This window comes from Rhinolophus sinicus, linkage group LG04, assembly GCF_036562045.2.
Source record: "Rhinolophus sinicus isolate RSC01 linkage group LG04, ASM3656204v1, whole genome shotgun sequence".
NCBI classification, from domain to species: Eukaryota; Metazoa; Chordata; class Mammalia; order Chiroptera; family Rhinolophidae; genus Rhinolophus; species Rhinolophus sinicus.
The window spans coordinates 129,140,614-129,166,256 of record NC_133754.1 but is presented as its reverse complement, the minus strand read 5'-3'; the positions used below and the strand labels follow the sequence as shown (position 1 = coordinate 129,166,256).

Sequence of the window (25,643 nt, the reverse complement as noted above, 5' to 3'; positions counted from 1 at the left end):
GAATACATTACTTCAACAAATTCATTAATTCAACAAATATTTACTAAGGACCTACGACATGCCGCACACGATGCCTGGGTCCAGCGTACACTGTGATAAGCAGCACAAAACAGTCCCAGCCTCATGGAACTTAGAGCCCAATGGTCAAAACACAGGTAACAATTAACTACAAAATGAAAAATGGAGTGAGAAACAAACAGGAAGGCAAGATAGAAAAATGGGGGAGGAGTAACCTGTGTAGCTGGAGACATTAAGAAAGGGGGGAGGACATCCCAGCTGAGAGCTGAGGATGACAGGAAAAAGCCCTGCAAGGAGTGGGAGGAAGTCACATGCTCGTGCACCAATCTTGGGCAGCAAAGGGCTTGCTCAGTCGAAAAACTGCACGAGGCTTGTAGCTGGAGGGCAGCGAGTAAGGGTGAGAGTTGCCCTCACAGGTGGAAGCAGTGTGGGAGAGCACGACCAGCTCCAGCCTGTGCACTGAGGTAGACTGGGGTCTTCATCCTAGAGACAGGCGAACTCATGGGCAGATTTCAAGCAAGGGAGTGCCATCATCCAATTTAATTTCAAAACGGATCGTTCTGTCCTGATTCAAACATGCTGTTAATAAATTACGAGACAACTGAGAAAATTTGAACACTGACAGGATAGTGAACGAATATGGTTCGTTTTTCAGGTGTGGTTACAGTCTTGTGATGTTTGTATAAAGAGACCTACCTTCTCTATTTGCACACTAAAATATAGATAAAACGGTACCATGTGAGGGATATAAATTAGATCATCATTCTATGTCAATGTTATTTTCCTGATGTTGATGGCTAAGTGGTAATTATGTAAGAGAAGGTCTTTGTTTTTAGGAAGTACATACTGAAATATTTAGAGGTAGAAATAAAGTATAATGTCTAGGATATGGTTCCAAATAGCCTAGGGGTGGATTATAGATGAAATGAGATTGGCCTTGAGTTGACAACTACGGAAGGTGAGAGATGAGTACACAGGACTCCAGTTTACTACCCTCACTACTTTTTATATATATTTAAAATGGTTCATACTACAATTCTTCTAAAAATAAGAAAACTGAAAAAGAAGATAACTGGCTGCTATATGGAGAATGAGTGGGTGCAACTGGGAAGGTGGAAGGAGAGTGAACAAAGGAAGCAAGAAAGCACATTAGGAGCTGATGTAATAGAGAGGGGAGAGAGAAAAGTGAACAGATGGGAAATAAATTTCTGAGGTAGAAATCATCAAACTTGGTAGTCTGGACGTTAAAGAAAAGGGATGAAATCAAACATGCCTCCCAAGCATCCAGTTTGACCAAGTAGGTGGAGACACTTACAGAGATGGAAGACTGGGAGAGGAAAATGTTTCAGATGGAAGAGAAAGCTAGATATCAAGAGTTCAGTTTGGAACATATTAATTCAGGTGTTTGTGAAACATCCAAGTGGGTGATCAAATGAGTACTGACTGGACCCATTTCTCATTACAGCTATCAAAAGAGTTCCAGACAGAGGAGCACAGAGCCATTGCCAAGTCCAGAAGGTCACTGATGGTGGTGGTGAGAAATTCAGCTCTGGAAGGTGGTTCCCTCTGGCTTTCAAATACAACTGGGCATTGCTACCCAGGGCTGAGTGACGGAGAGGCTCCTGAGCCCACAGTAAGGGTAACCACAATGGCAAAGGTCCTGCCTATAGGGCCTCCTGGGTCATTCATTGTGCCACCAACAACACCAAGTCCACCTCTGCTGGGCCTCCTTGGTAAGCCGGATTGGACCAAAAGGTCACTAAGGAGCCTTCCTTCAAGATATGACATCCTGTCACCCCTCCTCATAGTGAAAGGGAGCATATGTAGAATATATATACTTTAACAAAATGTGCATGCACACTCTCTCAATAGCCTTATTTAAAGAATTGCTCATTTTGGAAGTTCCAATACAACAGCAGACCATCAAAGGAGACCTAATAGCACACACACAAAAAAAATACACAGAAAGGCAATTCGATACAGGGAAAAGATACAGGATACTGCTCACTCTGGGCTTTTTAGAGAACTTTTATTTCCATTTACTGTATTTCATTGACTCTATGATACATGATTTTTCATTCTGTAATATCCCTAAAACCAGCATGCATCTTAAAATTGCCAGCAAGTTTGACTGGCCAAGATCAAAGTGAAGTTATTGGGGAAAGAATCTGCATTTGCTTTTGCCAATCACCTGAGGGCACCACGAACCCAATTCATTTAAAATTAAACTACCTGCTTGATGTTGTTTGGGCCACACTGGTAACTAACATTCAGACCAAAAACCAGCTTCTGCTTCAAATTGTTAGAGTATTAAGAACTTAAACACAGGCTTCCCACAGGACCCATCAATTCCACTCCAGGTGTGTATGCCAGAGAAGTGTAAATACACGTCCACACAAAGACTTGTACACGATTATTTGTAGCAGCATTATTCACAGTAGCCAAAAACTGGAAACAACTTGAATGTCCATGAACTTATTAATGGATAAACAAAATGTGGTATGTCCGTACATCTGATTATTATTCAGCTATAAAAAGGAACGAAGTACTGATATATCGTATAACACGGATGAACCTCGAAAGCCAGACACAGAAGAACACATATGATTGCATTTTTATGAAATGTCTATAGGGATAGAAATTAGATTAGTGGTTGCCTAGGGGTAGGGGTGGGAAAGGAAAGGGACTGTAAAGGGGCACAAGGTTTTCTTTTTCGGGTGATAAAGTGTTTCAAAATTAGATTGTAGTGATGCCTGTATAATTCTGTAAATATATTAGGTTGGTGCAAAAGTAATTGCGGTTTAAAAGGTTAAAAATAATTGCAAAAGCCGCAATTACTTTTGCACCAACCTTCAGCAAATTGTAAATTTAAAACAGAGATGTTATGGGATAAAATTAATAATGCAATAGAGCTATTTAAAAAACTTCTCAGGGCCGAAACTCAGAGGTTCCCCCCTCTCCACCTAGTACTATCAAGATTAAAATATCCAAGTTTCTTTATTGTGTCTTCCTGTGTCATAGTTCTGTTTCCTTTCCCTTATGAAAAGTCTCCTATGAAATTCTCCATTGTGTTTTACTTCCTTAGTGGTTTATAAAATACCAATGTCAATGGCATCTTAGATCCAATTAAAAAATTAAGTGCCAACCTGATTAAGAAAAATCAGATGGGGGGGGGTCGGGGGGAGATGGGGGTCCCTCTCCAGACCTGAACACCATCTATACCTACCTAGACAGGGAAGTTGGGCCAAAAAAAAGATCAGAGAAAAATGAAAATAAATCCAACTCTGCCTGTAGTTACTATTTATAATTTAACCACAAGGAAGAAAAATATTAACTAGATGCTTTTTAACTATCATTCAGCCATTTTTTTTTACCCTAAATAACCTCAAAACAGACCAAACTCTTGCATCATAATTAATTGGTCTAACCTAATGGCGGGGTGGGGGGGAGGCCTTAAATGATTTATATTATTTTAATCTACAACTTATGGTTCACAAGAGAAGGTGTGAAGCAGGAAAAAGTCCATGAGAAATACTATGCTACAAAATATTTTTATTGTAAGCTTCTTATCTAGCTAGAAATGCCACCTTCTCACCTTTTCCGACTTCTAAAGGTAAGGACAAATTCGCCATAGTTCTTGCACAAAAGCACATTCATTCCCCCACTGCATTCACAGTGCCTCGTGGCTTGATTAAAGACATACGAATTTCTATGTAAGGATAAATTCAAAATTTTAATAAGATGCTATGGAATATAAGAGACCACTGCTGAGAACATATTAAACCTGCATCTGTTCTAACAGCCTTTGAACATACATTTATTCTGTCTCCTCTGATTCTCTAAACTACCATAAAGAAAAAATCGTGATTAACTAGTACCCAAACAGGCTTCCCAGTTCATTAAATATTTGTGCCATAATTGCCCATTGTGGCTTTTACGAGAAAGAGGTTAATTGAAAACACTACCAAGTCACAATAATTCCAAATGGTTAGTCCACTCTCCTCTCTACAGAAGCCAGGAATCTTCAGTGACCCAACTTCAATTTGTCCATGTTTCCCAGATAACTCTGGTGTCCCTCAAAACCCAAAACCAATGTCAGCTGCTCCTATCTCCCAACCACAAACATTCTATTTATTCTTCACATGTCCCATCACATTTTGGAAGCCCCAAATATTTTATTTATTCTTCACATGTCCTATCACACTTAATTTATGAACACACTTTATTTACACTCACCACTACATTATCACACATGGTAGTTGTGCACAAACTCTGGGAAAGGATACCCAGTCAGCAGAACACCAAGAAGCACGTGCCAGCATGGAATTGTTAAATCAGGAAGCAAGAGACTATGGCACAGCCCATCATCGGGCAAATTTCTATAGATGATACGATGGGTCTAATTTGCAGTCCCTCCCTAAGAGGTCACTTCCTCCGCCAGGCAACTCAGTAAGTTCATCAACAACTTTAATTTTTAAAAAGAACATCTCAATGGTGGAGATGTTTGTATGATCTACCAGTTTACCAACCTAGCAACTTTCCAAACTACTTGGTTAAAATAAAACAGTTGTTACCACAAAGATCCAGAAGTAGGAAAATCAATGTCTGCAGTGATAAATCCATTAAGCAGAAAGGGAAGGAGGAAATTGTTTTCTTCAGTGGAAACCATTTAAGACCTCCCTCATTTGTTAGCTCGCATCATTTCATTAGAAATTCAGGAGAAAAATTTCCCAGGAAGAAATTAATCATCAGATTGGCAAGAAGACTGGATCTTGCTCCGGAGAGGTTGAAGCATTTCTCTGTGTGCTGGAAACATGAAACTAAAATGTGCGGTTTGGACGGTGGAAAGAAAAAGAGCTCCACTGACTTGAGCAGCTAATGGATCACAAAGGCATGGTTGTGGCATCACAAATTCAGGACAAAATGAGAGAAAAATACTGACAGACCCTGAAATTAGGACAAACTGAAAGTTCACACAAAAAACAACTGAAGATTTTTTACAATTAACGTGTTTCTAATCGGAGAAAGCATACATAATTTTTTTTTAATAAAAATGTGGAATAACAGATTACTGCTGCAAGACTTTTAATTTCAAAAAGGGTCAGTAATGCAGGAGACATACATACATCACACTCTGTGTTGGGGAAATAAAAGAAAACATCCAAGTGAGCTTTCCCTGTGAATGAAGGGTATCCTACTGACTTTCAAAAGGTTATTTTAAAACATTCTTCGTCATTCTGAAATTTCCTTAAATGGAATATACTAGATACAATTTAACCTTTTCCCAATGTCTCAGAGACAGCTTGATGAACACGATTTTCTCAGTGGAGACTGATACCAACTGGGGTGGGGGGAGCAATAAAGTAGCAATATTTACTGAGCACCTACTATGTGCTTTACTCCCATTATCACATTTAAATTTCATTTTATCTCCCCAATAAATCCATGAGAGGATGAAGACAATGAGACTCAGAGAAACTGGTCCCAGGCCTCTCAGCCAGTAAATGGTGGCAGCGACTGTAGTTCAAGTCCACCTGTCAAGTCCAAAGACTTGTCCCTCTGGGAACGTACATCTAGTTGTGTGCAACTAAGCAATGTAAAACGACACTGCTGTGCTTTTGAGTTCCATGACTCTATGTCATATTCTCTTTCTTTTTCCACTTCCATTTTTCGCCACTATCAGCAAACTGGCTTCTAAAACCAATCCTTCACCATACCTGCCAGAACTCTGGCAAAATTATGCCACAAAGCAAACTTTTTTAGAATCAGGTGAGAATTAATTATAAACAGACTCTGGATAGAGGCTACTAAAAGTAAAAGGCAAGATTTTTAAGGCATGGATTCTCATATGTACTTTGGCTACCCTTCTCACTTTGGGCTCTATTTGTAAAAGATGAGGTTCTCTATTAGGTAAAGTGGTACTATTAATGGACCCAACGTAGGGGGAGCATGTACCAGGGATTTTGGCAACACTGAAACACACAAAACTGTTGTGTTGATGAGACCGTCTTAAGGAACACAAGAAATAAGGCACATCAGAAACCCAAAAGAGCAAAATAAATTCTAAAATGGGTAAACCTTTGGATTTGCTAAACTGAGCAGGACAGGAAGTGAGAATTTGATGACAAAAGAAAATGCTGGTCCCAGCAGATAAATACAGCCCAAGAGGCTGAAAGAGGCAATGAATGGAAAAGAAAATGATAGATAATTAGAAAGTGAGGTAGCGTTAAAATGATTGTTTTCAGGATGAGAAAAACTGTAACTTGGTTGACGGTAGAATAAAAGAAGCCAAGACACAAAGGCCTCCAGAATTCTGGATTTTAAAAGTTCATGAAGGGTTTCTGACAGTCACAAGTCAAAATCACCTACATCACCTCCAGGGGTTATTCTGAATGCTGTTCTTCTGAGAACCAGACATACTAATATTAAAGCATCTAAACTACAAGTGGTTGAACAAAGAGCAGTTTGCAAGTAACAGACCCGTAGATGAAAGCAAAAAAAACAGAAAGCCCCAAAACAGAGCATTGTTACTTTAATGAAATTATTTGATAAACACAATCATACATAAATTTTCTTTCCTTCGCAGACTTAGCAAATGCTGTTGGAATAGTGGGCTAGCAATTTTAGGGTTTCCATGAGAGAAGGATCTAAATTAACTCCAGTTGGGTTAAATTGAAAGCTTTTTTCAGTTCAACTATGCCCTTGTTGATTTTCTACTTGCTGAATCTGTCCATTTCTGAGAAGTGTGCTGAAGTCACCAGCTATCATGACAGATTCATCCATTTCTCCTTGCAGGTCTCTCATTTTTTGCCTCACATACTTTAACACTCTGCTCTTAGATGCATACGCATCAAAACCTGTTATGTCTTCTAAGAGAATTGATCCTGCTATCATTATGTAAGGCCCTTCTTTATCCCTGATAACTATCCTTACTTCAAATATTTCTTCTGTTCCTTTCTCTCTTTCGTCTTCTTATGGTGTTCCCATTACGCGTGTATTACACCTTTCGCTATCAGAAATTAATATAGTTACTCCTGATTTCTTTTGATTAGTATTAGCATGGTATATTTTTCTCCACCCATTTACTTTTAAACTGTATGTATATTTATATTTAAAGTGGGTTCCTTGGTGACAACATACAGTTGGGTCATGTTTTGCTCCACTGTGACACTCTCTGTCTTTTAATTGGTGCATTTGGACCTTTGACATTCAAAGTGATTATTGATATAGTTGGATAAATATCTACCATACTTATTACTGTTTCCTATTTGTTGCCCTTGTTCTTTGTTTCTATTTTTGTTTTGCACTCTTTTACTGCCTTTTGTGATTTTAACAGAGCATTTTATATGATTCCATTTTCTCTTTCTTAGTGTATCAGTTATACTTGTTTCTTTACTTTTGTTAGTGATTGCCCTAGTGTTTGCAATACACATTTACAATTAATCCAAGGCCCCTTTCAAATACACTATACCACATCACAGGTAATGTGATTACATTATAAAAAATCTAATTCCTCCCTCCCGTACCTTGTATCATTACTGTCATTCATTTCACTTATATATAAGTATATATAAACATGTATGTATACGAGATGCATACATAATGAAATACATTGTTGGTATTATTATTTTGAACAAACTATTATTTGTCAAATCAATTAATAACAAAAGTTTTACTTTCACATATTCCTTCTTTGATGCTCTTCCTTTCATGTAGATTTGAGTTTCTGACCTATATTATTTTTCCTTCTCTCCAAAGAATTTCTTTTAATATTTCTTGCAAGGCAGGTCTACTGGCAACAAAGTCCCTCAATTTTTGTCTATCTGAGAAAGTTTTTCCTTCTTCACCTTTAAGGACAATTCCACAGAGTACAGAATTATAGGTTGGTGGGGTTCTTTTCTCTCAACACTTTAAATATTTCACTCTACCCCTTTTTGCTGCCACGGTTTCTGAATTGGATGTAATTTTTATCTTTCCTCCTCTATAGGCAAAGTGTTTTTTTCCTCCAGCTTCTTTCAGGATTTTTTATCTTTGTTCTGTAGTTTAAAGATGATATGTCTAGGTGTCATTATTTTAGCATTTATGCTTCTTGATGTTCTCTGAACTTCCTGGACCTGTGATTTGTTATCTGACATTAATTGGGAAAATTCTCAGTCACTATTGTTTCAAATATTTCTTCTGTTCCTTTCTCTCTTTCGTCTCCTTATGGTGTTCCCATTACACGTGTATTACACCTTTCGCAGTCGTCCCACTGTCCTTGATTAGTTGCTTCTGGTTTTTCTGTTTGGTTGTTGTTGTTGTTTTTCAGTGATTGCTCTCTTTGCTTTTTGGTTTTTGAGGATTCCATCGATATAGCCTCTAACTTAGAGATTCTTTCCTCAGCCACATCCAGTCTATTAATAAGACCATCAAGGCATCCTTCGTGTCTGTTACAGTATTTTTTATGTCTAGCATTTCTTTTTGTTTCTTTCTTATGATTTCCACCTCTCTGTTCCCACTATCCATCTGTTCTTACATATGGTCTATTTTATCAATTAGAGCCCTGGCCATATTACTCATAGTTGTTTTAAATTCCTCCATCGACAATTCTATCATCCCTGCTATAGCCGGTTCTGCTGCTTGCTGTCTTTCTCTTCAAATTGTGTTTTCTGCCTTCTGGCATACCTTATAATTTTTACTTGATAGCTGGACATGGTGTACAGAATAAAAGGAAGTGCTGTAAACAGGCCTGTAGTAATGTGTCGGTGAGGGGTGTGGGGAGAGGAAGTGTTCTCTAGTCCTACGGTTAGGTCTTTTAGTGAGCCTATGCCTCTGGACAGTGAACTTCACAAATACTTCTCACTTTTCGGTTTCTCCCCCCATAGGTGGGACACAATAACTACAGTGGGCTGGAATTGGGTATTTCCCTTACCCACGTCAATTAGGCTCTGATAATACCCCAGCAGGTTAGGTTCTGGTTAGTAAGAACAACATAATGCAGTACTCTGACAGATTTCAAAATGGTTCCTTTTCCCTTCCCCCTACCCCACCCCCCGGAAGCCTATGGAGACTTTCTTCCTCTATTTAATACGAGAATCTGATCAAGCTTCTGGAGGTACATTTCACCATATTTTTGGTGCCCTCCCTCCCCCCCCCATGACAAGGTTCCCCTGGAGTTTTTAACTCTCGGAGTTGTCCATACTGAGCCTTCAGCAACTCATCAGTCACAGGTTAGGCTTCCTACCTTGGAACTGGTTCTCACAGTGGTTTCTGCCTGAGTCTCTGATCTGACAAGCAGTGACTCCCTGTAGTCACTAGTCTGTCTCTCCAATCCTGGGGCCAGCAATTTGCCCTTTGTCTTCTCTCTTCCTATGGATTCAAAATGAACTGTGTGTTTTTCAGTCTGCTCAACTTTTTACTTGTTGTTAGGATAGAGTGGCAACTTCCAAGCTCCTTAACTTACACGTGAAAACCGGAAACTGAATGTCAAGTTCGGAGTTTTGTTTATTTCCCTAGGATTTAATGTTTTTTTAGAAACTAACAGATGTTAAAAAAAAAAATAGCCGACAGTGCCTTATGGACCCAAAGGTAATGTCACTGCCAGTCTAATGCAGAGAAACACAAGTGATAATGTGTGCTGTTCACTGGTCACATCCATTACATCAGGCTGACCTGTTTTCTTCCCTTCGACCTGAACTCCTTTCTGGTGTGCACCTGGTATCTATCCTAGCTTCCTGCTGGAAACAGCAGTGCCTCCACTGCTTAACTCCAATTACCAGCCCTACAGCCTGATTGCCTGCCACCTCCTAGACTGCAGGCTCCCATTACAGCCCAAGCTCAGGTCCTGCCACTCAACGTGGAGCAGCAGCAGCAGAGCTGAAAAATGGTAAGATTTCTGGATGGCAGATAACACACACACCTTAAAAGTGATTTAAATATATATATATAAGTGATTTAAGTATATATACTGATTTAAGTAAATATATATAAGTGATTTAAATATATATATATATCACATAAACAGATTATCTCCAAAGAGTACAGGACGAGCATGGAAGGGGGAAAAAAGAGTAACTTTACAATGGAGAACCCTAACAAACACCATCTCAAGCCATGTGATCAAGTTTCACATCATAGTAAACCATGTTGATAACATGTACCTTTGATGAAAACAGCACTTCCTATCTGTGGTCTTCCTCCCCAAAACACATGACCCGAGTCTATAATCATGAGAAAAACACCAGACAAATCCCATCTGAGAGACATTCCACAAAATAACTGACCGGTATTTCTCGTAACTGTCAAAGTCATAAAAAACAAGGGAAGTCTAACAAATGGTCACAACCAAGAGAAGCCTAAAGAAACATAATGAGTAAACGCAATGTGGTATCCTGAAGGAGGTCCTGGGACAGAAAAAGGACACTAGGTAAAAACAAAAGAAATCTGAATAAAGTATGTAGTTAAGTTAATAATAATAATGCATCCACATTGGATTACTGTGACAAATGTACCATGCTAACGTAAGAAGTTAACAACAAGGAAAACCAGTGTGGGGTATACAGATTCTCTCTGTATATTTTCACACCAAATCTAAAACTGTTCCAAAATAAAAAGGATTTCTTAATATTAATCACAATTAAGTTTGTTTAATCACAGAAATAAACATTCAACAACATAAACATTAAAACCTTCGGACAATATAAAAATTTGTTAACTCTAACATATAGAAAAATAACAATTAGGAGAAAATATCTTTAGCAAATATAAAAAAGTGTATATATATTTTAAAGTTCATAAGTATATAAGAAAAACATTGAGACAAAAGTTAAACAGAGAAGACTAGAATTCATACAAAAGGAAATGCAATGTACGAAACAAACAATGATAATGAAGAAAATTTTTTAAAACTAGAGCAATTAGGCATTGTTTAAGCAGCAAAACTGTTTCCAATAATACCCAGTGATGATGCTACATTTTAAACCATTTTACTTACACTGTATGTAACTGTTCATGTACACTGTTCATTTACACTGTTCATGTAAACTGATTTAAAAAACTCTTTTGAAAGTGCTATGGACTGAATTGTGTTCCCCCATTTTTCACATGTTGAAGCTCTAACTCCCAACCCCCCACTGTGATGGTATTTGGAGATGAGGCCTTGGGGAATAACAGGTTTAGATTCGGTCCTGAGAATGGGCCCCTTGATGGGATTAGTGCCTTTAGAAGATGCCAGAGAGCGAGGGTGTTCTCTCTCTCTCTCATTCTCTCCCTCTCATTTCCTCTCTCTCTCTCTCTGTCTCTCTCTCTTTCCTCTTCTCTCTCCCTCTCTCTCAAAGGCAGCCATCTGCAAGCCAGGAAGAGTGGTCTCACCAGAACCTCACCAAGCTGGCACCCTGATCTCACACTTCCAGCATCCAGATCTGTGAGAAAATAAATTTCTGTTGTTTAAGCCACACAGTCTGTCAGTCTGTGATATTTTTTTATGGTAACCCAAGGTGATTAATACAGAAAGGTCATTTGCAAAAACAAAATATTCATCCCTTTTAATCAAGTAGTCCTACACCTGTGAAGTTAATCTTTGGAGATAATTCAAAAATATGACAAAGCTATACACATGAAAATATCCATCACTTAAGTTAAAAGTTTTTAAACCAGTTAAACATATAAAGATCTAACAATGGAGAAATGAGTAAATAATTGTGGTGCTCCATCTGATCTTATGTGATGTCACTTAAAATCATTACAAAAACTATGTAGGCTTCTATAAAATGCTTATAATAAAACTAAGTGCAAACCAAAAGCAGAACTCTACAATATGAGGTTAACCGTGTAAATAAACAAGATGGACAGGTATCCCCACTTTTCGAAAGTTCACCTTACGCCACTCCACTTTTATAAAAGCCCTATATCAATACTTGTTGTCACCAATGGAAAGAAATCAGAAGCTGTTTTTCACTTTTTAAAAAAAGCGAAAATAGTGTTCAGCATTTGTTTTGCCGCAATCCCTTACAGAGACAGCGGGTGCTCTGAGCAGCGAGAGGGGCCCCACTGAGCTCCTTCCCTGGAACCACACTCAGCATCTCAGCATCAAGCCGCCATATTGTGAACTGTATGTGTGAGCACTGGTGCTTTATCTCAATTCAGTTTGTGCATTCCTGCTTTTACTATATGTTAGTGTTATTTGGTATGATTTGGTAGGTTATTCTTGGGGGCTGGGAATGCTCAAAAATTTTTCCATGGAAATTAATGGTAACTGCTTCTTCACTTTATGCCACTTTGGCTCATGAAAGGTTTAGTAGGAACGCTCTATTTTCAAACAACAGGGGGAACCTGTAAAAGAGTTAGCTATAAACAAAATTTAATCTGTTGGAAAACATGTTTTGTTTTACTTTAGTTTAGTTAATGTTATAAGAAATAATACTCAAAAATACATCTGAAAGTAACTTTAATATTTTCTGAAACATACCATACACCATCCTAACTCCTGAATTACAGAAAAGTGACTTCGTTCTGACAGTAGTCACCACTCTCAAAAAAACAAAAATGAAATACGTACATTTTATGTAAGAGAATTATCCATTTTTCTTTATACATGCTTTTTATTATGTTACTACTTACATAGAGATGGTTTCCAAGGCATCTTCAAAGATGTCCTGGAGGGGACAAAAAGTACAATGAGTTTCTCAAGAATCAAGAACTCTAACGAGAAAATGAGTATGAGGGCGTGTGCAGGGGCAGGGGACAGTTCTGGTGGGATGTAGTGGAATCAACCAACTCTCACTAATGAAATGCCTTTCAGAGAAATCAAGTATATGAATTTAAGTGAGATTCAATTTTTTTAAATAATTAAGACTGGTAAAATACTTGGCTAGCAATCAAACGGGGGTGATTTGAAAGAGTGTGATTTTTTAATGGAGTTATCTTTCAGTCCTCAGTCTCATTCATCTCAGACATAGAATAAAACAAATAACAGGATTTACCCAATTTAGTCTCCTCTTTCTCCATGGCTAGCCAAATTAGCATCCTCCGGGCCTTTCTTTCATATCTAACTTCACTACCCTCCTAGCTAGTCTTCCTGCCACCAGACTTTCCCCCTGGTTTCATCTGTAAATCTGCACCACATAGGATAGCCCTTCCCTTCATGCCAATGGCCTGCTCAAAAACTACAACAGGAGAAAAAACACACACACACACACACGCAATCATATCCACTCACAAATCCACACGTGTGCACACATTCATACACCCTGACACAATCTCACACATAAACTCACAGTCAAACACACACATACTCACTCACAAACTCATACACACACAAAGCTCCCTCATAGATGCAAAAATCAAATCCAAGCAACATCCAGGTATTTGGGACCCACCACCACCCAGTCAAATCGCCAAAGCCTCCTTCTCTCACATCCCGACCCTCATCAGTGTGGCCCAAACACAAGGACCACACTGGTCTCCCTACTCCCATGCCCCACACAACAGCCACAGTTATTCTTTTCTCTCTCTTCTTTCAATAAGCTCATACCATTCCACCGCTCTAGACCTCTCTAAGAGCTTTCCATTGCACTGAGAATAAACCCAAACTCCTTCTCAGGATCTACGAAGCTTTAAATGGCCCTGCCCACCTCTCCACCCTCCTGCCCTCCCCCCACACACACACTCGTCCCACAGCTCTCTGCATTGTTCTCTTCGGTAGAATGCAGCTGACTCATTCTCAGCTTTCTGTTTTCAGCTCAGAAAGCCACCTCCTCAAGGAGACGGTGTCTGATAACCCTAATTAAAATCACTAAGAATAGCAGTTTACTTACAGTTTTTTATCATCTGATTTATTTAATTCATAATCTTATCATAATCTCTAATCATCTTGTTTGTTTGCTTGGCTAAAATCTGTCTCCATCGGGGCTGGTTCTTATTCATCATGTTTACAGAAGAGTCACCAGGGCTTGGCACAGAGTTGTTGCTCAATAAATACATGTTGAAGAATGAATGAATGAATGAATGAATGGAGCATGGACTGTCAAGACACTAATCATATTACCTTACTGAAAGCTGTGATACAGAAAGGTAGAAATAGGGGTGCAGAACGTTTCCCTTGGGTGACTGTTAATATTGAACAATGTTTAAACTATACTGGACTCTGCATTTAGGCACGAAAGGAAAAAATATATATTAATACTAAAAAGAAGAAACAACATTATGAGTCGTGGCACAACTGAGTTTAGAATCGGGGTTTCCTGACCAATAGGAATTAATCTACATTAATACCATACTCTGCAAGGGAGGGAGGTAGAGGTGAGGGCCATTCATTCTCATCCTCACTCTCCCAGAGCAACATCAGAAGTTTATCAACTAGCCCCTGGACGAGAAATGAGCTGGTCCTGGAGCACAAGACCCCAAGGCAAAAGTAAAAAGATGCATCTCCAGCCTCTATACAAATTTCTATCTAGAAAAAGACTCCTTTCTCCAAATCAAAAGTCTGAAGAGGCTTCTGGTATCACAGCTTTTGTCATGTTGAATCACAGCTCAATGCCCCACATGGCAGCACACAGGTTATTGTGCAAGGGGTTGTGGAGAAGAGGAGAGAATCTGCGCTCCCGGAACCCATGTCCGGCAGTGATGACCCGTTGCCTGTACCAGACACCAGCTCACAGTCCCTCTGGCATCACTGTTAACACTGCCTGGGCTGCCCTTTACAGAGCAAGGGGAAAGGTGGACAGCAGAGTCCTGGAAGGCTTGTGTGTCCGTCCTCCCTCTCGCACACCTCAACCCAGAGCAGGACACACAGCAGACCCTGAAATACATACTGAGTGCACTTCAAACAGGACAACTTGGGAAGACAGCTGTCCATTTAAAAGGAGACCAGGGGCAGCCGGTTGGCACAGTGGTTAGAATGAAGTGCTCATAATACCACGGTCAACGGTTCGATTCCCACATGGGCCAGTGAGCTGTGCCCTCCACAACTAGATTGAAAACGACTTGACTTGGAGCTGAACTGTGCCTCCCCCACAACTAGATTAAAAAATAAAATAAATAAAAATAAAATAAAAAGAGACTAGGCTAATATTTACACTAAAACAAGAAACACCTCCCCAAAAAGGACAACTTGGGAAGACAGCTCTCCATTTAAAAGGAGACCAGGCTAATATTTACACTTAAACAAGAAATACTGCCCCCTCATCACCACCCTCAGAAAAAGAAAAACAAAGGCTATCAAGTAAGATATCATCTTCACTTAAATAACAGCTCTCCATTTTTTCATACGCAAAAGGCTCTCTAAATAAAGCCCACTACACAACAGTGACCAGTTAACAATACTGCACTGTATATTTGAAAGTTGTTAAGAGGACAGATCTTAGAAGTTCTCACCACACGAGAAAAAGAAAAAAAAAAACTAAATACGTGAGGTTGTAGATGTGCTAACTGATCCTATCATGGTCATCACTTTGCAATAACACATATCCCAAATCACTATGTTGTACACCTTAAACTTACACAATGTTGTATGTTAATTAAATAGAATACCTCCATTACTAATTCAGAAAACCCATCAGAGCTCTAGGATATTATTCTAATAAACTAGAGATGAGGAAGGAAGAAAGGGAGGAACAGAGGGAGAAAGGAAAAGACGGAGGGAGGAGGAAGGGAACTGTTTAAGAAGGCCAGACAAAAGGGGAATTTTTTTTTTCATTTTAAAAAGAGGAAAGGTAAACAGCAGAACTAAAAAGAGGAAAGGTAAACAGCAGAACTAATGTGCCACGTACTTTACAAAAGCTCTCTCATTTGCTCCTCCCATTTATAGCAAGTAAATCCAGTTGCAGGTAATTACCTGCCCAATATTACACAACTGGTAAGCGAAGAAACTAGGATTCAATCTCAGATTTCCTGAACTCCCAAGCATTTCTTAAATGTTAATGAAACTATCCAAAACTTGGAACCGAGGCACTTGGGCAGCAGCGGAAAGGGGATGGGCAGAGGTGGCAGCACACCCTCTCACGCCATACTTCAGCATGGTTGAACACGCCCTCTCGAGGATTATTTCTTCTCAAGAATGTACCTGTGTTTGAACTTTGCTATCTGGTTAGAACCCAGACATTGTGAAGTTACATGTTAAAAAGATTTCTGAGTGGTGGAGAAACCCCAAATGTCATCGATATCTCGCCCTACAGGACATCACCCAATGATGTACAGCCTAGCAATCCTAGTCTAACATTCTTTTTTGTTTTTAAGCCTATAAATATCCAAGTTCCGTAAATACCCTTTGAATCAGTTTACCATCTCATTGGTTTCTGCCTTGATGGGCTAAATAAAATTTTGACGTGTGCATTTTATGTCTTTATGACAGTCGTATTGCTAATTTTTGAAAATTATACTTTGACATTAATCGTGACAACACACTCTCTCCCTGGGCACCTGCAAATAGTTTCCCGGCTCCCTGGGGAAAACTAATAAGGGTACACCTGGGGGATTAAACGCCAGAAGTCAAAGAGACTGTCTGTTCATACCCCCCTTCCATATACCCAGGGACCAATGGCTTCCTTTTCCTCTGTCCCTCAAATTCCATCCTTTCCTACTGCTGCCTCAAGAAGCTCTTTTCCTCTCTGGGTTTGGCACTAGATCTGCGGCAGACTGCTAGTCTACAGCACCCCACCAAGCCCCAAGTATGCCCACGTATATTCATCACATAGCGTAACTAGAATTGTCTGACCCTGGTCTCCTTGCTTTTCCATACTCACCATCAACTTCCCAGTGCTTCTCCAGTGTTGGTTTTCATGTCCCCAGTGACTACCAGAAACTGGTTCCCCCTAAATCTCCCAGTACCGGGTACGGCATACCATGGGGACTCGTATACAGTTGAAACATACAATCAGAGAAGCAGCCAGAGTCCTTCCGTTTGAGGAAAACATGACAGGAAAGCTCCTGCTGCTGACAAATAGGATGTGCTCATAGGAAAATCTCAGTGTTCAGTTCCTTCCTTGAAGGCAGCTGCCTGTGCCGCCCCCGTTGCCATGCTGGGGCCAAGCAGCGGTGAGGAGCTGCTCCCCTTGGGCACAGTACAACAGGTGTTTATATTATATTAGTATAACCTAGTTTAACTGGGCCACACCTGCCTCATAACCACAGTGCCTCACAGTGACACCCAAATTCTTCAAGAGCCTATCTTGACTCCCTGGCTCGAGTCAAGGGCTATCGTCCTCCTTTTGAATCCACTTTATAACCCAGGTACTTTGCACTTCGTAGTCTCTTAGCAAATCACTGGTGGCTGCCCGGCTGGCTGAGTACCCTTGTCTTGAGATGGAGGCTCCTTACCTTGAGCAACTTCACTTTGCAATTTAGCAAATGGGTCTAACCCTGTCAGGTGGAAGATTCCCTGGAGGAGCTTCCTGAAGCAAGGCTAACACTCCAGGCCCTGCTCCCTGCTGGGTGGGGAGCCTGCCCCACCCCCGATGGAGGGAGGACCCTGGTCACAGAAATGGACACAGAACTGAGGAAAGGGGGTGCTGTTTCAACTATTAAGACTTTTCTACACAATTTTCATGTTAATTTGTTACCTTGGTCGTATTCTGAGTATAAAAATGCATGTAAGTGCATTTAAATAACAGCAGGTTCCTAATAAATGTTTAAGTAATTTAAGAATCTTAAATAATGAAGACACTAAGGATAAAAAGTTTACACTATTTCTATCCCTAAAGGGGAGATGACAAATATGCTAGTAACAGTAATAATTTAGATAGTTTGCTTTAATTTCCAAGAAGACCAAATAGATTTATTTATAAACTTTTCAGGTCTCCCATACAAATTTTAATTCACTTTGTCGTAGGAAGAGGAATATGTGGTAAATATTACTCCAAGAGGAAGAGAAAGTAGGAAGGAACGTAAAAATTACGTTAAAAATTAAAACTAGGTCCCACAAATCCAAAAGTCGAACGACTTCTCTGTGGCCTCTTCCTCTCTCCCCTTACCTCCTCCTCCTCCTCCTCCTCCTCTGCGTCTTCGTCTATTTCTCCCTCTCTCATCTGGAAGACTTCATGGCTCTGTGAGCTGATGCAACCATGTTCTCATTTCACTGTTACCCTTTAGGAAGGGATGACAAAGTCCGATGGGGCTGTGGACACCTTCCTTCCTCCTCAGTGAGAGCCACGCCTCACCCCATAGCACCAGACCATCCTCACTGGAGTTTTCACCCAACATTCCGCTCTATTGACCAACGAAGCTGTGTGTTTGGTTCCGTGGGTTCAAAGAATTCTAGAGCTTCTGAGAACTCATGACAGGTCACAGGTTCTACACCTGGCTCTGGGGCACATCTGGAGCATTCCCAGGGAAGAGAATGCCCCAGCCCCCCACAGGGCTCGGGCAGGGATGAAGAGCCACGGATATTGAGGTCTGAGGGACTGCAAACACTCCTCTGCATGGCCTTCACCCCTGGTGAATCAAAATGGGAAAAGGGGAAAACAAACTGACATCAGCTGTTACACATCATTACCATAGTGACACACTAGGAGCGTTCTTCAAATATTGGATGTAAATCTTTTCATACATAGAAGAGAGGGCACACTGCTAGTTAAAGGAATCATGAAAAACGTGAACTTAAGTAACAGCATTCCCCACTATAACTTCAATAAAGTGTTGATTTTTCTAAATCAGGATTAATTTAAAATACATCTTTATTATGTGTCCACGAAGTGACTTTTTGAAGAAAGATTGGGCAAAGAACTGTTTTGTGTTGTGTTTTTTTTTTTTGGGGGGGTTGCTTTTCTTTTTAATTAAAGTTTATTGGGGTGACAACTGTTAGTACAAAGAACTGTTTTTTAATAAAAAAATACATTCACCCTGAGCTCATCTGTCCAGAAAAATGTTTCATTCTGCTCACATCTGCCATACATTTCTCTGCAATGTATTTGTCAAGCTCAAACACTAGCCCACAGCCTCCCAGAGCATTTAAACTCCCCAACTGGGGACTCCACCCGTTACTAATGCTACATTTCTTTTTAATTTCATATTGTATGAGGGAGTGTAAATGCCTTCAGTCTCCCTGAAGCCAAATGTGAAACTCAGCTTCAACATCACCATTACTGGGTCTGCAGGGTGCAAACACCCCTCAGATCTCCCCTCCATGGACTAACATTGTTCTCTGTGAAACCTTAACTGACTCATGGAGCTCTTAATCAAAGGGAAGGGAAGCAATTGAGATCATACACTGGAGACGACTCCCACTCCACGTCCCCACGTGGCCCTTGCAGGGAACAAAATGTGACCTTCCCGAGGTTTAAAAAAATCAGGCTATGAACATAATTCTCAAATATATCAGAGAGAAAAACAAGAACATGACAGAGTTCATCTTCTGAACCTGCCCAGGTTGTAAAATCTGATTTTTTTTTGGATATACTTATTTAAAAAAAAAAACCGGAGGTTTTCAAACAGTATTCAAAAATAGAGTTTTTAAATTTTAATAATACAAACCATAAAATCAGATGTCAGAAGAAAAAAATTGTGCCTTATAAATTTTTATTTTAAACATTCATCACTTGAGATTGAAAATAATTTGACATATTCTCCAAGTGTAGTTTTAATATAGTTCTCTGGTTGCTCTTATCCAGAGTAGTGCTCTCAGATTACCCCATAAATTCTGTATTTTTTTCAAAGCTTCATATTTACCAAAAATCACAGATCTGATACCATGCTTCCCCAAAAATAAGACCTACCTGAAAATAAGCCCCAATTAAGATCGTCAGACAAACGCATTTAGTACATTATGACGAAGTTCCAGAAGAAGATGATATGATTTTATTTGAATAAACGTAGATTGTTGTACATGAAAAAATAAGACATCACCTGAAAATACGCCCTAATGCGTCTTTTGGAGCAAAAATTAATATAAGACCCAGTCTTATTTTTGGGGAAATACTGTATAAGACCCGGTCTTACTTATGGGGAAACAGGGTAGTGAAACCTGGGGATACAGAGGAACAGTCATTTCACTGGGAAAGATTTCTTTGAGCACATAAATAAATTGAGCACATGTTTACTAAGCAACTAATACATGTCGGTGAGCTGCGTTTTATTCACTCAAACATTACAGTAGTAATGCAGTACATTTCCAACATAGTACAATGGGAAACACACATTTAGGCCAGAAGTTATATTTAGACCTGTCAGGTCTACCTCTGACCCTGGGCAGGTGTCACCGTTTCAATCCTCCACTTCCTGATGTGTAGGGTGGAGATTCCAAACTAGTATCCCTCCCCAGATTATTGTAAAAATACTAGTGAGATAATGCAAACAACAATTCCGACTCAAAACAGACTCAATAAATACAATTCCAGAGGACACTGAATTCTCAGATGTGGGATAAATCAGTGTCTCATGAAGTTGGGATCCCTCACTGTATCTCCTTGACAACTTTTTCACACCAAAAATTCTGCACCTCCTTTTGCAAGAGAGAAGAGAGGCCAAATTTGGGGATATTATAGCAAATAGGGACTTGAAAATGTTAACTACCTTTACTTCTGCTATCTTAAGATGCCTTTGCCTCCTATTGTTTAATGCCCGACCCTTCTTATTCAGGGGATCACCCAGTATGAACACGTAATTTAGGGGAACAGAGCCCAGGACCTCAGCTCAATGGAGGGGCAGTGACCCTGGCCAACACAGTGTGACAGCCAATACACTCACTGGCTCCAGGCTCCTGCCTCCTCATGAGTAAAGCAGAGAAGCAGGCATAGAGACCATCCCTTACTCAAAATCCTAAATTCTCTGAATTAAACAGAAATCTTCCTCAATGAGGCAGCTATCTGTCCATCACACACGCTAAAATAAAATCCCTCAGAAAGACTGGCATTCAGAGGGGCTGCAGGTAAACGCAGTGCCGAGCTTGTTGGAGTTTGAGCCGTGTCGGTGGTCCTCCCTTGATCCCCTATAGTTTAACTAGCGTGTTGAACAAAGCAGTTCACACAAGGATTCTTTGGAATTTCCAACAACTTCGAGCCAAGCACATGAAAATTAAAAAAGAACCACCAGATGTCACTCTCAGGAAAAACAGCAACTACGTTAGCTTTGCTTTAGTTTCTACTAACACATAGTAGTATATTAGCATGTTAAGAAAAATGTAATGGTTAACTTTATGAAGGGGAACAAAATTTCCCTCCTGCATTTCATTATAAATTTGCAGGTGAGTTGCTGCTTAAAGCAGGTGTTAAGTTCTAAGGTCAGAACTTAAAAGGAAAATCACGTATAGTCAAAATTACTATTGAACAACTACTTTAAATTGTCATTATAACAGAGTACACATGGCATAGAATATAACCTGATAGAGGAATGGGTATGTACAGATATAAAATGTGTACAAGTGATGGATGGTGTGCAATAAAGAGTACACAGGCAAAACCTAAGATTTTTACAATTGTGTATTGTTGAATTTAACATAAATGAGCAAATTATTTTACTCCCCTGTATATAGTCCTCAGATACTTTTATGCATGTAAAATGAACCTTGGCAGTCACTTAATATGTCAAGAACTTCTGTCCTTTAGTGCAAACCCTAAAGAGGGAAACAGAGGAGTATTGAGGGCATACCGTTTTTGCAGGAAAATAATTTTATACAAAATAAGCAGAACCAGGAGACTGTTTTAAACTGTAATTTTGAAACCATCACTAGTAGAAGTACCTTAAAATGAACAGAGTTTTAGTAAGTTCCATTTGTCAACACCAAGGCATTATGTTAGACACTTGGATGCTTATTTCTAATTAACAATCATAAAAAGGGAGCATTTCACCTCTACTATTTCTACTACTATCGTGGTCTGATAATAATAACAATAATAATCATAGGTAATACCACTGAGTGCCAAAAACTGCTCTAAATCCTTACATTCATTAACTCATTTAATCTTCATAATGATTCTATGAGATGAGACTATGGTTACGTCCAAATAAGGAAACTAAGACTCAATAGAGATTTAATTAACTTATCCAACAGCCCATAAATGAACCTGTGTTTCCATCTGTGCAATGGGAATAATACCACTTAATTACAGCATTGTTGTGAGGTTTAAATGAGATAATGTATTTAATGTCCCAGCATAGTGCTGACACAACTAGTAAGTAATCTCTTTTGTTATCATTAAAGAGGATCCACAGCTGAAAGTCTCCAGTGCAGCCTAAGGATGAGCAAAAAGAAACTGCTTGCATCATCCTGTTCGACCCTCAAGCTTTCCAGCTATAACAGAAAATTGACAGAGGTAGCATTCCCTTACTTACTTGTAGCTCTGCTCCAAAGTACATGTCTTAAAAAGAGAATAGAGAATCTTGTCTCTTAATATGAGTGCTCAGAAGAGGCAGTTCCCAGAGAGTAACGCTACAAAGGCGACCTCACACTGAGAACGCCCACAAAGCAGGAGAGATAAGGTAAGAGGACGTGAGCTCACGCTCAGAATCAGTCTGCCTGGGTTCCAATCCCAGTTTCACCATTCACTAGCTCCGTGAACTTGGGCATGCTATTTTCCTTCTCTGTGCTTCAGTTTCCCATCTCACTGGGATGTCCACGGATTACATGACACACGTGAAAAGCACACAGAACTACACGTCAGTACAGAACATTACTAATGATGGGTACTGATGGGACTTGAACTTCCTAAAAGCACAGGTGAGCACTAGGTGCTGCCGCCCGGAGAAGGCTGGGTAGGAGACGGCGCAGCACTGGGCACTGGGAATCCTGGTTCTGCCTCCTGCGGCGGACACGTCCTGGTGTCCCCCCATAGATCACATGACAGACATCAGCAAACTGCAACCATGGGCCAAATCCAGCCTGCTGCCTGTTTTTGTAAATAAAGTTTTCCTGGAACATTGTCCCACTCAACATTGACAGATTGTCTATGGCTGCTTTCCTGTCACAGCTGCAGAGCTGAGGAGTTACACCTGAGCCCATATGGTCTACAAAGCCAAAAACGTTTACTTTCTGGCTCTTTACAGAAAACGTTTGCCTGCCTTTGCACAGATAGGCAGGTAAAACACTGAATTTCCTTCCCTAACCCAATTGGATATTTTGCAGATGGAGTGAGAAACAGATGTAAATAATCTATAAAATAATAGGAATTAATTATTTTTAAAAAATGGTCTTTAAGCTTTACATTCCAGGGGGAAATAACAAGGGCGTAGAGTCCGGCCATCCGCTGCATCACTAACTGCGGGTGGCCTTGGGCTTCTCTAAGATTCATATTCATCATTGTAAAATGGAGATAATAGTAATATCACACTTGTGGGGCTGAAAGAATTAAATGAGATTTATGTAGTAGGGCTTATCATGGTTTCTGGTCCATAGTAAATACTTGATAATGTCAGCTCTCATTAAATTATTACTTTCATTGTTATTACTGCAGGGTGAAGCTGTATATCCAAATGTTGGACCACTCAGACAGTGTTTCCCCTCCCATGGTATCTCTCTTCATGAGAATTATAGATACTAGCAAAGCAGAGATGCTGAGAGCTGTTATCTGTTCTTTTGGGGCAGTCTTAGAGAGAAAAGGCTGCAACTTTTGATATATTCATTTCTGTCAAGATTAAATTCTCCTCCACTCCCACCAACATTTCCCCCTCAACAGCAAGAAATTTTCGGTAAGAAGCTAAATGCCTACCTACACATTCATATTATGTAGAGGAATAAACTTTATACTGTAAAACAAAGTAACTGAATCAGTCCCAGCATAAGTGAAATGCTGGTATTCTGTTTCCAACAAGAAGCAAATTAAATATGGAAACTTAGTTAAAACTAGCAGAAAAATGAGGGTGCCAGAAGGGATTAGTAGAATAGATCATATAATGAGTATGTCAAACTTAACAGACATTATACATTTAAAAAAAAATTTAAAAAATGAATTAAAAACTCTAAGCATGCTAAAAGATGAATACTAAAATTATGGTAAAACAAATGCATTAAAAAGGATCTGAAATGACAGCAGAGGGGTATCAGGGAACTTTGAGGGCTGATAGAAATGTTCAGTATTTTGATTATAGTGGTAGGTAAATGGGGGTATACATTTATGAAACAATCTGTACACTTAACATGGATGCGTTTAATTGCATGTAAATTAAACCTCAATAAAGTTGGTTTTTAAAAGAATTTGGGGGAAAATAACTATAAAAAATTCCACAAATTCCACATGAAATATTAAAAATTTGAATGCTGCTGATATCATAATAATGGCTAACACTTCTATAGTACTCTTCTGTGCCAGGTACTGTTTTACATACTTTTACATATATTAACTCATTTGCTCTTGGTAACAACCCTCTGGAGCGGTTAGTATTACTCCAGTTTACAAAAGATAAAACTGGGACACAGACAGGTTAAGTAACTTGCCCAAGGTCACAAAACATCTAAGTGCAGAATGAGTATTTGAACCAACAGAGTCCAACTTCAGAATCTGTGATTTATATTCATTCTCATTAAACCCTGTAAAACTGATGTGAAGAAACAAATTGTATAAATCCAACACACTGAGCTATCTGACAAAATGAACTTCATGAAACTGAGCCTGAGCTATAGAGCTACTCTAAGTTCTCTTCACACCGTAAATCTCATTGTAATTATAGAATTAGGTGTGTAGTCATGTATTTGTGTCTGTCTTCCCTCCAGGCCACAGGTTCCATGAAGCATGTCCAGGAACACAAAGCACAGTGCCGACACATGGCAGCTGCACCAAAAAGACTGCTTGAAAGAATGACTAAACAAATGAGTTGATCCAGGAATGCACTAATGCACCTTTAACCAGCCAAAAATTATTATCGTAATATATAAAGAACTCTTAACAACTCAATAAGAAAGAGACAAACAACCAAAAAGAACAACAGATAAAGGGTATAAAGAGACAGTGCACTGAAGAACAAATCCAACAGCCAATACACTTGGAAATATGCACTTTAAAAGTGGCATTATTTTGTCCATGACAATGGCAAAAATTTACAGGACTGATAATATCCATAGTTGGCAGAGATGCTGGAAAATGAACGCATATTGTTGCTACAGTCTTTTTAAAAGTCAGTCTGGCAATATCTATTTTTTTAAATTATGTGCATATATATATATTGACACAGCAATACTACTTCTAGGACCCTATACTATTAAAATATTCACACACATGCACAAGGGTCTATCTATTATAGTACTTGGTGCATTGGGGGGGAAATTAGATACCACACAAACGATCTTCAATAGAGAAGTGGTTAAATAAATTATTGTACAACTGCATTACCCAATTATCTTCAGTCATTATATAAAGAATAAAGCAACAGTGAAAATATCTCTAAGATACGTTAAATGAAAAACCTAGTCTTGGGAAAGTTGTATGGTATAAAATCCCATTTATATTAATAAAAACTCGTAATGCTGACTTCTTCTGAGGAAGAAAAGGGAAAACATGGTAAAGGGAAAGATCATGTTTTGGCTTCTGAGTGATTTAGATCTTTTACCACAGTAATGCTTTTTATGCATTATTTGTTTAATGTCAAAAAGTCAACAATTTGAACAATATAAAGAAGCTTCAGCTATGACTTCGAGATAAGCAGATCCATCACACCCAGAAAAAACCTCAAGCTCAGTGAGGAAGGTGACATTTCCACTAAATTTGTTTTATGACACAGATCCTTTC

At 39.3% G+C, this 25,643-nt stretch overlaps 1 protein-coding gene across 2 annotated transcripts in view; it reads right to left on the bottom strand.

The window, feature by feature from the left end:
• TTC39B (tetratricopeptide repeat domain 39B) overlaps window positions 1-25,643 on the bottom strand; it is a 120,373-nt gene that overhangs the window by 78,780 nt on the left and 15,950 nt on the right. Inside the window, exon 2 of one of the 2 annotated variants that reach the window (XM_019739166.2) lies at window positions 12,616-12,650. The exons of the other annotated variant lie outside the window; for it this stretch is intronic. Within the exon in view, the coding sequence (XP_019594725.2) occupies window positions 12,616-12,650 (35 nt within the window). The remainder of the gene's footprint in view (window positions 1-12,615; window positions 12,651-25,643) is intronic. 2 annotated transcript variants of the gene reach the window in all.